At 38.3% G+C, this 14,768-nt stretch overlaps 1 protein-coding gene across 1 annotated transcript in view; it reads right to left on the reverse strand.

Moving 5' to 3' along the window:
- Pkc53E (Protein C kinase 53E) overlaps positions 1-14,456 on the reverse strand; it is a 204,492-nt gene extending 190,036 nt beyond the window's left edge. Inside the window, exon 1 of the mRNA XM_034975816.2 lies at positions 14,153-14,456. Coding sequence (XP_034831707.1) covers positions 14,153-14,331 — 179 coding nt within the window. The 5' untranslated portion in view covers positions 14,332-14,456. The remainder of the gene's footprint in view (positions 1-14,152) is intronic.
- Positions 14,457-14,768: the final 312 nt, after the last annotated feature.

A 14,768-nucleotide genomic window follows, 5' to 3' on the forward strand; every position in this document is an offset into this window, starting at 1 on the left:
TCTCGTTTTAACTCAATCTTAAGTCTTAGCAAAGTCAAAGTGCGCTCTATAGATCTCAGCCTTAGACATGTTTGTTGTTTTTGTTCGTTACTTATTGGGTTTTTCATCAAATCTATCATGAGTGATTATGACTACCCATATCATAATTGCAAAAGTGTCTTTGTTCGTTGGTTTGTTGGTTTGTCATTCAATCACGTCGCAGCGGGGCAACAAAGCTAATTTGGAGTTTGGATAGTGCCTTACATTTTCTTCCTTTCGTTTTTAGGGTTCCGTACCTCAAAAGGAAAAACGGAACCCTTATAGGATCACTTTGTTGTCTGTCTGTCTGTCTGTCAAGAAACCTACAGGGTACTTCTCGTTGACCTAGAATCATGAAATTTGGCAGGTAGGTGGGTCTTATAGCTGGCTTCAGGGGAAAAATCTGAAAACCGTGAATTTAGGGTTAGATCACACGAAAAAAATTAAATTGTGGTCATGAACTAATAATTAGTATTTTCAATATTCGAAGTAAGATAACTATATCAAGTGGGGTATCATATGAAAGGGCTTTACCTGTGCATTCTAAAACAGGTTTTTATTTATTTTCATGCATCATAGGTTTTGTAATTATCATGCAAAATGTCGAAAAAATACGACTGTAGTACGGAACCCTCAGTGTGCGAGCCTGACTCGCACTTGGCTGGTTTTGTACGTAGCGAAAGTACTTACTATAGTTCCAGTTACGAAAAGAAAATCTTGAAAAAAATCACTATGCTATAAGTATTATTATACAATAGTAAGTACAAAGTTCATTAAACAGCCATGTTCAGTACAAGGCATTAGTGGGTCAGTCAGTAAACAAAATAATTAATACCAATTGAAAGAGGACGCAAAGAATTTCGGTCTACACAACAACTTTAAAAAAGGCGGATCCATTGGCAAATTAGGCTCTTTTAAATGGAATAAATTATAATATAAAACCTCCCTATACCGAAAATTGGAATTAAAAAAAAAAGATTCCGACGAATTGAGAACCTCCTCCTTTTTTTGAAGTCGGTTAAAAAGAAAAGAATACCCGGCTGAGTTTGTTATGTGCTCTTCTTAGACTTGGGCGCGTTTGGAACCCTCGTAGCTTTAGTTTTAAGTTTACGTAATTAATTATTATCCATACACCATCTTACAAATCCAACAACTGACAACCAAAAAGTGTAGAATAGTAGCTACTTTGAACAAATTATTTGGCTTCTTATTAATAGAAGAAACTGATACCATACCTGCGTAAGCTATGATTGCCTAGTGGTTTGGACGTCCGCCTCCTAACCGGAGGTTGGGGGTTCGAACTAGAGGTGTCAAAAAATAATGTACCTAATAAATTTATTAAATATATAAATGTATTCAAGATATTCGTTTTTAGATTAAAACAAAATTGAATACAATATATAATAAGTAGTGAAAATTTGAGAAAATCCTTCCTAAAAAATAACTCAGGCGTTCGATCTTTGATACGCCGCGCGCGGCGCGACCGAGCGACGATATTAGAATAAAATATATTAGAGGTAGGTACAGCTGAATACAAATATCGTCGCGATTCGACGGTGAATAATTATTACATCGAATTTTCGTATTGGCCTGTTACATGTTGACTGTGATGATACGAGTATGCGGCTAGTATTTTTATCATTTTGTTTGTTTCGTAATAAATTTTGAATGCAGTTTTATTTATTTGTGAACTTGAGTGTCGATAAATATTTAATGCGAATAATTGTAATGTAGATTAGGCAAAATAATGTAGATTAGGTACATTTTTGTGTTGTGATAGATTTGTGTCGCGCGTTAATAATACCTATTATAGTAGATTTGTTCTTTTTGGAAATACTTGCGTCATTTTATAAATCGTATGAGAAAATGTTTTTCAAAGTGTAGGTATTATCATACATTTAAGTATTATAGGTAATAGGTTAGGTACGTGAAGTGGTATTGTTCTTTTTAGAAATCATCATCATCATTTTATAATTCGTATGATAATAAATATGTAGAAATGTATGATAATAAATATAGTAGTTACCTACTAAAAAGATTTTTTTATAGGTAACTCTAACTAGGTAAACTTACCTACCTATTGTATTGTAGGTATCTACTTGACATTGCTTTATCGTTCTACTTGTTTTTATTTTTACATACATAGGTAGGTACTAGGTACTGTATTCCGCGACAGGTTGAGATGGCAATCGGGGTATGAGGCGGGGGTGACACCCCGCACACCCGCACGTCACCCTCGCTCGCCCGCACTGGGTTAGCACAGGGGCCGTGCGGGTGTGCGGGGCATTCCCTCCCCGATTGTCATTTCGATCTGTCGCGAAGGTATGGATTGGGTACCTATTAAGAGTAAAATTTAAAATTTAAATCAATCGAGTTAAATACAAGCTATACCCTAGTTCTCGACCTTATTGACGGTTATGAGAAAGTTGTTTTTTGTCATATTCTTGTTCAGTAGGTATCATTCATAGATTGTTAAAATGTTGTTCCCTATGTCAATAAGGTCGGAAATCGCTTGCACCCATTTATATGCTTGCGCCTCATGGTGAAATCGGTGCAAGCAAATCTCGACCTTATTGACGGTTATGAGAAAGTTGTTTTTTGTCATATTCTTGCTCAGTATTATTCATAGATTGCTAAAATGCTGTTTTCTGACGTATGTCAATAAGGTCGAAAATCGATTGCACCCATTTTTCTGCTTGCGCCTCACGGTTCAAGCAATTTTTTTTTTGTAACAAAATAATGTAACGTTAATAATTATTAAATATTTGTCTGTAACACGTGATAATATTGTGATACACACATGAACCTGTATTTGACACCTCTAGTTCGAACCCGGGCACGCACCTCTAACTTTTCGAAGTTATGTTCGTTTTAGTTAATTAAATATCACTTGCTTTAACGGTAAAGGAAAACATAGTGAGGAAACCTGCATGCCTGAGTTCTCCATAATGTTCTCAAAGGTGTGTGAAGTCTAGCAATCCGCACATGGCCATGGTAGACATATCGCCAAAACCCTTCTCACTCTGCGAGGAGACCCGTGCTCTGTAGTGAGCCGGCGATGGGTTGATCACGATGGTGATGATATTCCATACCTACGTTCCTACTTCCTATAGGAAGTATAATAATATTGTAAATTGATCACTTGAAAAGAGCAACCGCCGAGTTTCTTGCTGGTTCTTCTCGGTAGGAGGCATTCCGAACCAGTGGTAAATTAAACTAGTTTCAAAAGCACTTGTAATAAGTCTACTTGAGTAAAAATATATTGTATTCTATTCTATAGGTACATTTTTAAGTGACGGTCTAAAATGGCTTATTCGAATGGATCTCCAGTCTATAATAGTTAAATAATAGCTCTATGAGTGTATAATAATATGTCGTAATATATAAACGATTTTTAAATCGTCTCTAATTAATTAAGATATAAACAATATGACATGGACTGTAAGTAGGTATATTTGAGAAACATGCATGGCATGACACACAGTCTCTATTGTTTTGAATCTAAACGTTAGGTTAGATCACACTATAGACATGTTGCGTGACAACTAGTTGTAACCGGGGCTATTGCAACTGGTAAAACATAAAGCAAAAGTGCAAACATCAGAATTTAATATATGTGATACTAGATGATGCCCGCGACTTTGTCCGCGTGGATTTGGGTTTTTGAAATTCCCGTGGGAACTCTTTGATTTTCCGGATAAAAACCGGCCAAGTGCGAGTCAGACTCGCCCACTGAGGGTTCCGTACTACAATCGTATTTTAGCGACATTTTGTACGATAAATCAAAAACTAGTATGAATAAAAATAAATAAAAATCTGTTTTAGAATGTACAGGTAAAGTCCTTTCATATGATACCCCACTTGATATAACAATCTTACTTTGAATGTCGAAAATAGCAATATTTGTTCGAAACACATTTTAATTTTTTTCTTTTCACAAATTCACGGTTTTCAGATTTTTCCCCTAATGTCTGATATAAGCCCTACCTACCTGCCAAATTTCATGTTTTCACTTTCACTTAACCATTTAAGAGTGATCTGTCTCACGTCGTGTCGGGGCAAGTGTACAATGTCCGCGTCAGACGGGGCTCTAAGATAAATTGCCCCGACAATGACCGCAAACCTGTCAGCGAAATTGTACATTATTTGAGAAAAATAATGATATACTCGAGCGACGGGACAGGAATTCTAAATTTATTTTCAGCTTTACGAGTTTCACACATTGGTATAGTACGCGTCAGATCGAGATGGCAAACGGGGTGGGTGGGGACGTTGTCTCTGTCACTCATACCTATGTGATCGTCGGTCGGTCTCAACAATAGAGACAGTGCTCTACAAAACCGCTACCTCTTTCTAAAGGTCGATGTACATTATTTTCTGCCGCGTACTGTATAAAGTAGACCCCCACTAAGAAACGGTTTCGGCAAATCCCAACGAAATCCTTGAAAATACCTAAATCTATGCGGACAAAGCCGCAGGTTCAAGCTAGTATTGAATAAGAATTAAGTACCAATTCTAATGATAAAAACAAAATATGATAAAATATCACCCAAGCGATTTAAGCGAAGAGAATTAGCGATAAATATTATTCTCCGTATTAGGCTAGACTTTAGAACAAGATCTATCTACCTACTTGTAATTCAAGCCAAGTCAATTTGAATTTGTCAATTTACAGAGGCATTACATTTCAGCGTCATGGGAGTGCGCTTAAAATGGTTAATCGTGTCTATCAAGTAGACTGGATGATTGATAGATTGCTAGAATAGCTGCGTTCGATTAAATAACATGTTCGCATTGATTTATTCACCACAATCTGTTTATTGGTTAACGTCCCAACTACGGGCAGGCGTATCTATAGTACGCGACACGTCGAGATAGCAATCGGAGAGGGAACGCTCCGCCACACACAAATAAATCAGTATAAAACAAAAAAATCGGTGATTTCCACGACAAACTAGGAACCATAATATGCTTGCAACTCCTACGCTTCGCCAAAGTGGGAAAGTCATTTGTAGGAATGAGTGTAATATTTTACAATAAAATTCCACAAAAAAATTTAGACTTGCCTTTACACAATTTTAATAAATCTATTAAAAGTATGCTCTTCAAAGAAAGCATATTATACAGTCGAAGACTATGTAAATGATAAGAAAGCTTGGATTTGACTCGTTCCAGCAATGCACGGGGCTGCAATTGCTTGTACAGTATGGTATAATAATATTGTAAAATAGCATATACTTGAAAAGAGCAACCTCCGAGTTTCTTGCTGGTTCTTCTCGGTAGGAACGGGCATTATGAACCAGTGAATTAAACTAGTTGACGATTCAAAAGCACTTGTAAAAGTTTACTTGAATAAAAAAATATTCTATGCTATTCTATTCTACCCGCACAGCCCCCGCGCTAACCTGCTGCGGCATAGCGCGGGTGACGTGCGGATGTGCGGGGCGTTCCCCACCTCGTACGCCGATTGCCATCTTGACCTATCGCGTACTATAGATACTTTAAAAGCGTCTTATCTACACATAACTACCAATGTTTGGTGATTCGTTCCTTTAAAATCGGCTAATCGACGTCTTTCAACGTTAACTCTGATTGATAGATCCAAAGAAAAGCGTCGTCATTCCAGCTCCATTAAATAACATCATACGTAAGGTATTCACTTAGTACGGCTCCACTATCGGCAAATGATTCGAGCTCGGGCAAGTTTTGTGATAGCTCGGCATTCGGCAAACCAACTAGCCACACTATTCGGGATCCGGGAAATCCCGAATAGTGTGGCTAGTGTGAATAGTGTGGTCCCGGGATTCGGGATGCGTGTTAACGCGAATTATGTGGCCCGGCGGCAATCGTATCGTTTCGCACATTCGCGAATAGTTTCTAGGGGTCCGTACCTACCTAGAGGGTGCTAACGGGACGGGACGGAGTGCGACTTGTACTTGGCTGATTTTTTTTAATTTCGCGCGGAAATTATTTGTTTTTCCGGGATATTATATCTAAAAAACAGTGTGGACTATTCGCTGTTACAGAATACAGGTTCTGTGGCCGTCGGACGCAAAACAATCCACTTTGCGCGAATGTGCGGAACGATACGATTGCCGCCGGCCACACAATTCGCGATATCACGAATCTCGATAGTGGAGTCCTACCATTAGAGACTATACATAACTACATGGCACACAGTCTAGTGGTAATGTGTTAACCCAACCAGTAAATGGATTATTATACTCGTGAATTATACACAAAGTGCTGCTTAGTCATTCCAACTAAATAATACTATCCAGGTACTTTCCTCGGACAAAGAAAAAGTTTTCTTTTATGTACATACTAGCTTATGCTCGCGACTTCGTCCGCGTGGACTACACAAATTTCAAACCCCTATTTCACCCCCTTAAGGGTTGAATTTTCAAAAATCCTTTCTTAGCGGATGCCTACGTCATAATAGCTATCTGCATGCCAAATTTCAGCCCGATCCGTCCAATAGTTTGATCTGTGCGTTGATAGATCAGTCAGTCAGTCACCTTTTCCTTTTATATTTAGACTATGGGCCTCATAAGAAAGCTCAGTCTCTGGACGGGCGATGATGGAGGGAACTATGCTTGAAGTTTCAAAGAAGGATTAAATCAGAAATGAGGAGATCCGTAGAAAGATGCAGAGTAAATTAACGGAACAAGTAATTTTAAAAAGTTTTCAAAAAATCCTCGAATGCGGTTTGCACTGCATTAAAGTTTATTAACTTTAAATTTTTATCAAATTGAAAGTTACTTAATTAAAATATTATGTAATCACTAATGACGTAACATTTATCAAAATCGGTTGAGCCATTAAGTAGTAACGAGTAGACAAAGGAACGGACATAATACATAGGGACATAAAGGTCAAAAATATAAGCCTCTTTTTGGGCTTCGCTGCAGTGAGTGAGGGTAAAAACAGCCGAACGGGTTGCGAAGCTGAAGTGGCAATGGGCGGGGCACATACTCGTAGTTCGAAGAACTTGGGTTCCCACAATGTTCGAATGGCGACCTCACATCGGGAAGCGCAGCGTAAGCAGATTAAAAATCTGGCCAAGTGCGATTCAGACTCGCGCACCGAGCGTTCCGTACTACAGTCGTATTTTTTCAACATTTTGCAAGATAAATCAAAAACTATTATGCGTAAAAATAAATAAAAATCTGTTTTAGAATGTACAGGTAAAGCCCTTTCACTACCCCACTTGGTATATTAATCTTATTTTGAAAGTTAAAAATACTATTTATTTCTTCATGAACACATTTTAATTTTTGTTTTCGTGATGTAAACACAATTCACGGTTTTCGGATTTTTCCCCATAAGTGTGTTTTAAGAACTATCTGCCAAATTAGTTAATAATTGCCAAATTTTATGATTCTAGGTCAACGGGAAGTACCCTATAGGTTTCTTGACAGACACGACAGACAGACAACGATGTGATCCTATAAGAGTTCCTTTATTCCTTTTGAGGTACGGAACCCAAAAAATTAAAAAGTACAATAAAAAAAAATAAAAAAAAATCTTTTATTTACAAAAACAAGTTATTTTGGCGTCGTTTACACTCCACACTAGGTTAAACCTGTGACGTGGGGATCATATAGTTCCTAGTGGGTTTTCCTTAAGGAAAGTTTAACGGTATAGGTATATCTTGTACGATGGTACGGAACCCTTTGTGTGCGACTCCGACTCGCACTAGAGTCTACACCGGTTTAATTTGGAAAAAAGCGACATGTTATGCCCGAGTTCAGAATTAGCGTCGAATTTTCATTGAAAGCCCGGCGGGAAAACAAAAGGAAATGGCGGATAATCGCATAACTTGGGCATGCAACAGTCGGAAATAGACTCTCGAGCGGAAGCTTGGCCGTGGAAATCATTTCACATCTCGGCAAAAAGTTTGCTCTCATTTTGCAACCTATCTTTTTTTAAATTCCGTAGTTTTTAGGGTTCCGTACCTCAAAAGGAAAAACGGAAGCCTTATAGGATCACTTTGTTGTATGTCTGTCTGTCTGTCGGTCTTTCAAGAAACCTACAGGTAACCTTATTTCACCCCCTTAGGGGTGCAATTTCCAAAAATCCTTTCTATTATGACGTCATAATAGCTATGTGCATGCCAAACAGCCCGATCCGTCCAGTAGTTTGAACTGTGCGTTGATAGATCAGTCAATCAATCAGTCAGTCAGTCAGTCACCTTTTGCTTTGATATAATTATTTAGATGAAAGTTTTCTTCTCCATCACGCCACTATGACTTTTAAATCGATCTGGCTGAAAGATTGCTTATAGCTTAAAGCCTCAATAGCTCAACGGGTAAAGGAGTGGACTGAAAACCGAAAGGTCGACGGTTCAAACCCCGCCCGTTGCACTATTGTCGTACCTACTCCTAGCACAAGCTTGATGCTTAATTGGAGAGTAAAGGGGAATATCAGTCATTTAACATGGCTAATATTCTTTAAAAAAAATCCACCCTGAAATAACTCGTAAAGTCGAAGAGTTCCCAGGATTTTTGAAAAACTAAATCCAGGCGAAGTCTAGGCATCAGCTAATAGTCCTCATAGAACGAACGAACGTGGAAATTAGATGATTCAGCAACTCGGTAATTCCGGTTCGACATTGAGTGGTCCGGCCGGTTTTTATGTCGCTATTAAAAACCGGTCAAATGCGAGTCGGCCTCGCACACGAAGGGTTCCGTACCCTAGTACAATATATTATACCTAACTCTTTAATGTAGAACACTGCAAGTTTAATGACAGACTGCGCTACCTATATGTGACTAGCTTATGCTCGCGACTTCGTTCGCGTGGACTACACAAATTTCAAAACCCTATTTCACCCCCTTAGGGGTTGAATTTTCAAAAACCCTTTCTTAGCGGATGCCTACCTACGTCATAATAGCTATCTGCATGCCAAATTTCAGTCCGATCCGTCCAATAGTTTGAGCTGTGCGTTGATAGATCAATCAGTCAGTCAGTCACCATTTCTTTTTATATATTATATTTAGATTTACCTAGTAAGTAAACTGTTTTTTTTGTGAACACATTTGTGATGTATATAACCACAAATTCACGGTTTTCGGATTTTTCCTTTCCTTGTGCTATAAGACCTACCTACCTGTCTCATGATTGTAGGTCTACGGCAAGTACCCTATAGGTTTGCTTGACAGACACGACAGGCAACCGGACAGACAGACAGAAAACAAAGTGTATACCCTAAGGTTGCCTGGAAGAGATCGCTATTTTAGCGATAAGGCCGCCTATTGTACATGCTGTATTTGTTATATGTCTATTGTTTTTGTTTTGGTGTACAATAAAGCATATTTTACTTTTTACTTTACTTTACCCTATAAGGGTTTCTTTTTTCCTATTGAATAGAATAGAATAGAATAGAATAGAATTAAGAAATATTATTGAGATACGGAATCCTAAAAACCGTTGAGATGTCCTTGATCGCACACCGTTCAATTAGCTGGTAGGTAGACAGGTAACTCTTAATTGATTCATTGTCTTAAAAATACTATGCGAAACTCGTGACTGCAAAAAATATTCAATAACAGATCGTATGGACAGGGCCATAGAACAAACAAAATGGCACCGACTCAGTGGTGCTTTAGCACCAATGCAATCTCAGTGACGTCTGGATTTCAAACGGGTCGTTCATTAGTATCTAAGAGGTGGCGCTGATTTATTTGGTTCCAAAATCTTAAAAAATTTTGTTCGCTTGAATTATCTTGTCATTTATATCGATGATAACAATATTCAAATTGGACTCTGATTAGTGGCTGATGACCACTGACTGAGGAACCGAGTGATCTTAAGGCGAACTTTGACTTTATTCAGACTTAAGACACTGTTAGAACGAGATAGCGTTTATAGTATGTCGCAGGGATAAATCTGTCTCGTTTTAACTGAAACTTAGAGTCTAAGCAAAGGTAAAGTACGCTGCACGGAGTAAGAAAATCTCCAGTCTATGTTCACGTATCGTCATCATCATGATCAATTCATCGCCGGCTCACTACAGAGCACGGGTCTCCTCTCAGAGTGAGAAGGGGTTTGGCCAGTCTCACGCTGGCCATGTGCGGATTGGTAGACTTCACACACCTTTGAGAACATTATGGAGAACTCTCAGACATGCAGGTTTTCACACGATGTTTTCCTTCACCGTTAAAGCAAGTGATATTTAACTAATTAAAACGCACATAACTCCGAAAAGTTAGAGGTGCGTGCCCGGGATCGAACCCCCGACCTCCGATCAGAAGGCGGACGTCCTAACCACTAGGCTATCACAGCTTTTTAATGTTTTTTAATGTTGTAACCGCAAATGTTCATGGGCGGCGGTAATCACTTAACATCAGGTGACCCGCCTGCTCGGCATTTTTATTAAAAAAAGAACAACAGTCGAATTAGAATAGTTCGCAGTTTTCTCCCTACCATTGTAGTTATCTGCCTACTATACGCACGACTCGAATTCTGTCGCTCGTTAAAAAGCGATTTGTTACGTTGTGGGTCAGAACTCGGCAGCCCAGTGAATAAAGCGACCACTCCACTGGGTCAGGGTCCGATTATCGGATTAGGTTTACTGTACCTACCAGCTACCTACAGGTCGCTGAATTGATTTCGACTTAAGAGATTTTCTTACAAAACGCTGATAAGTCCGAATATCGTCTCTATATATTATTTAAAAATGAATCGCTAAATGTGTTGCTGATCGCAAATCTCTAGAACAGCTGAACCGATTTCGCTAATTCTTTTTTATATTCCTTGAAGTACGAGGATGGTTCTTACGGAGAGAAATTTTTTAAAAATTGTCAGTATTAAAAAAAATAAAAAAATAAAGATGCGCGACTGTTAGGCGGTACGAAGTTCGCCGGGTCAGCTAGTATCTCTATTCTCTATAAAATCTATACCATAAAAGCCCGGAAGTTGGAGTACTTCGGCCACATTTTGAGGAATAGCAAATACGACCTCCTTCAAGCTCATTATTCAGGGGAAAATAGCCGGCAGAAGACAACCTGGCCGAAGAAGAACATCGTGGCTAAAGAATTTACGCCAATGGTACGGGAAGAGTACCGAGAAGACAGACAGCTCTAATTATTACAGACGGCATTTCAAGAAGAAGATAAAATCTAGCTTATTTTTAACAGAGCATCTACTTATCGACTTCATCATCTCAACCCATCGCCGTCCTACTCATGAGAACGGTTCCTCACGATGTTTTCCTTCACCGTTAAAGCAAGTGGAATTTAAATGCTTAAAAGGCACAGCTCTGAAAATTAAGCTCCCCTCAACTAAGAACTAGGCTATCAGCCTATCACTGCTGTACTGATCTTTTATAAAGAGTTAGGTAGTCTGCGACAGGTTCAGATGGCATTCGGGGTATGAGGCCCCGCACACCACCTGCGCTCGTCTGCACCGGGTTAGCGGGGGGGCTGTGTGGGTATGCGGGGCGTTCCCTCCCCGATTGCTATCTCGACCTGTCGCGATCTATACCTACCTAACTCTTAATTAAAGATCAATACAGGTATAATGAAAACAAAATCTAGATGAGACTGAACGGGCGAGCAGCGCGCTGTGGATGCCAGAGCTATTGTTAAGTATGATTTTATGAATTACATACTAGCTTATGCTCGCGACTTAGTCCGCGTGGACTACACAAATTTCAAACCCCTATTTCACCCCCTTATGGGTTGAATTTTCAAAAATCCTTTCTTAGTGGATGCCTATGTCAAAATAGCTATCTGCATGACAAATTACAGCCCTATCCGTCCAGTAGTATGAGCTGTGCGTTAATAGGTCAGTCAGTCAGTCACCTTTTCCTTTTATACATTTAGAAGATTTATTGATAAATAATAAATGATAAATTTATCAGGTATAGGTGCTAATTTTGTTGTATTTATGTGTACTCATAACCAAATTAGCACCAATGGTCGATGCTGATGATCTTTAAATTGACAGGAGCCTTAAATCTATCATTTGACTTTGCTCAGACTTAAGACAGTTGCATCTTTGTGGCCTTCAGTGGATTTGCTGTATCCCACCGCTGTCACCATGTAGTGAAACACGCATAGCTGATTCAATACTGATTTATTCAATACCCACATAATATAAGTCCTACAATAATTATACATTTTCATTCTACCTACATACACCACAACATCACTGAATAATGTTAGGGTAAAGGAAAGGTATGGGAATAAGGGAGAAAATAAAAACTGGCTGGCGGTGGTATTATTTATTTGGTAGGATACATGATTATGTTAACTAGTGACTGGATGGAACAATAGGAAATAATGGGAAATCTTAGGCATATATTAGACAACAGGGTCTGCAGCAGTGATGGAACAGAGGATTATCCAGATATTGCCTTATCACGTACCATTGTACAGTGCGACAAGACTCTCTTGGCACTTGAATGACATTGACAGGGGGGCGCTGTTGGAGAACAAAGGCTTAGAATATTCAGACAAGAACAAAGGAGACACTTGACGGCAACGTTAGTTCCGATTTTCGCCACGCGCCTTGTCGCACTGTATGTGGTACTACACCATCATCAACATCATGATAAACGTATCGCTGGCTCACTACTGAAAACGGGTCTCCTCTTAGAATGAGAAGTAGGCCATAGTCCACCACGCAGGGCATGACAAACTTCACACACTATTGAGAACACTCTCAGGCAGGTTTTTTCACTCACCTTCTTTTTCCACCTCATTTTCTTTCACCACTAAAGCAAGCGATATATATTTTAATTGCTTAAAATACAAAATATAACCTTGGAAAAGTTAGAGGTGTGTGCCGGGGATCAAACCCCCGACCTCCCAAATAGAAGAAGAACCTCTTAATTACTAGGCTATTACAGCTATATTATGTGATTACGATGGAAAGAAACTCCGGACAAAAGATAGTCTGTCATAGTAGTGCGTGCCGCAAAATTGAGAAACCCTATTGTCTGATGGCTGATGGATGATTGAACATACACAGACAAACTTTATTGCACAGCAATGCAGCAAAAGAAATATGCTGTGCTGACTATTTACTGAGGCTGAGATCTATAGAGTGCACTTTGACTTTGCTCAGATTTAAGATTGAGTTAAAATGAGACAGATTTATGTGAGAGATAAACACTCTGTCTTGTTTTAACTCTGTCTTAAGTCTAAGCAAGTCTATAGATTTCACCCTTAGTGTCCTACTGTATAAAATCAATGCTGCTCTTAAGCTTTTCAGTATTCAACTGTATCAACTGAATTACTTAAACTTATGCTAAACTAACAATGTCATTTTTTTACATTGAGTTTTACTACACAATCTAAAATTCTACTATGCAATTATGAGATAGTGTTTTCAGGACTTCATTATTTAAGTAATTAAGTTCAGTGTCTTTCTTTTTCTAGACTTCTGAACTAATTTTATTTCTTCCACTAATATAAACTCTTCAAAATTAAATAATTCTTGCATGATCCATATATAAGAACTGAAAGGAAATAAATGAACGAACTAATATTAGATATCCTTTGAATTAATTTATTTAATCAATATAAAAGTATTTTTTCTAAATATATCAATCTGCCATCAGCTTTTTAGCCACAATCAGATTTTGGGTTTGTATATATTTAAAAAAGCTTTTCAAGGAACTTTTACATGAACAGAACCACAACTCTTATATTTAGTCTTTATTTCATACAGTAAAAAATTACTCAGTATAGTAACTTCAGTCTGTATATTATAATTGTTACTTAAACATATGAGTAATTACTTATATTTATGGGAGAAAACTATGGCATGGAGAAAAAAGTCACAAGAATGTGGAATGGTGTTATGGCAGGTTTTCATTATGGTAACAAAACAATAAATAATTACATCAACAAAACTAAAATTCTAGGAATTAACCATACATTTGCATGAATATTATTATTAGATTTACTTAATTGGCCTACAAAATTAAGAATATATCATTTGTTAGGCACGATTTACATAGGGACTGCGGATAAATTTATCTATCTTGCTAATACACCATAGCGGCTTATCATAAGGAAACCGCGCGTTTTACTGACGCGCCTTTGTAAACATTGCCTATTTTTAATACCTATCAAAATCGGTCATATAATAAATGAGTGCACGTAAAGACTACTAAACTTACCATATAAAGTCCTTGCAGTGAGAGCAGAACGTCGGCTGCTTGAAGAACCTCGGCATGAACTTGTGGTCCTTTACCAGGTAAATATTCTTCTTTTTCAGGGCACCTTTACGGCCTCGCAGCCGCATGCCCCCTTTCATATCACCACCACCATCATCACAATTATTCTCCTCGTCCGCCATGGTGAAACGCCCGCGATTAGACTCCGGCGGAGTCGGAAATAATTATAATCTCACAATAAGTCGCCGAGATTCGCGATCCGAACGAACGAGCAGCCGTCCAGCCGTCCTCAGCCGAACGTCATCGCGCTTTGACAGATATGCGAAATGCGAATCTTCGAATGTCTCAAATCTGTCACTGTCAGTTTAATTTTTTTGATTATTTGATTATTAATTTCCGAATGTAGCCATAAGTTTTATTGTTTGTAGTTTGGAATCGATTTTGCTTAAGATTAGACAGCTATTACAAAATCGGAAACTAAATAAATTATGGATAATTTAAGTTTTTTGCACTCTGCAATACCCTATTTACAAAATTGTTTAAAAATTTGTAAAATAATGAAGAAGTACTAGAATATTGAACGCATTTTTGTCGCAACCGCCATTGGTCCAACCACGGC

This window comes from Maniola hyperantus, chromosome 15 (assembly GCF_902806685.2).
Source record: "Maniola hyperantus chromosome 15, iAphHyp1.2, whole genome shotgun sequence".
Taxonomy (NCBI): Eukaryota; Metazoa; Arthropoda; class Insecta; order Lepidoptera; family Nymphalidae; genus Maniola; species Maniola hyperantus.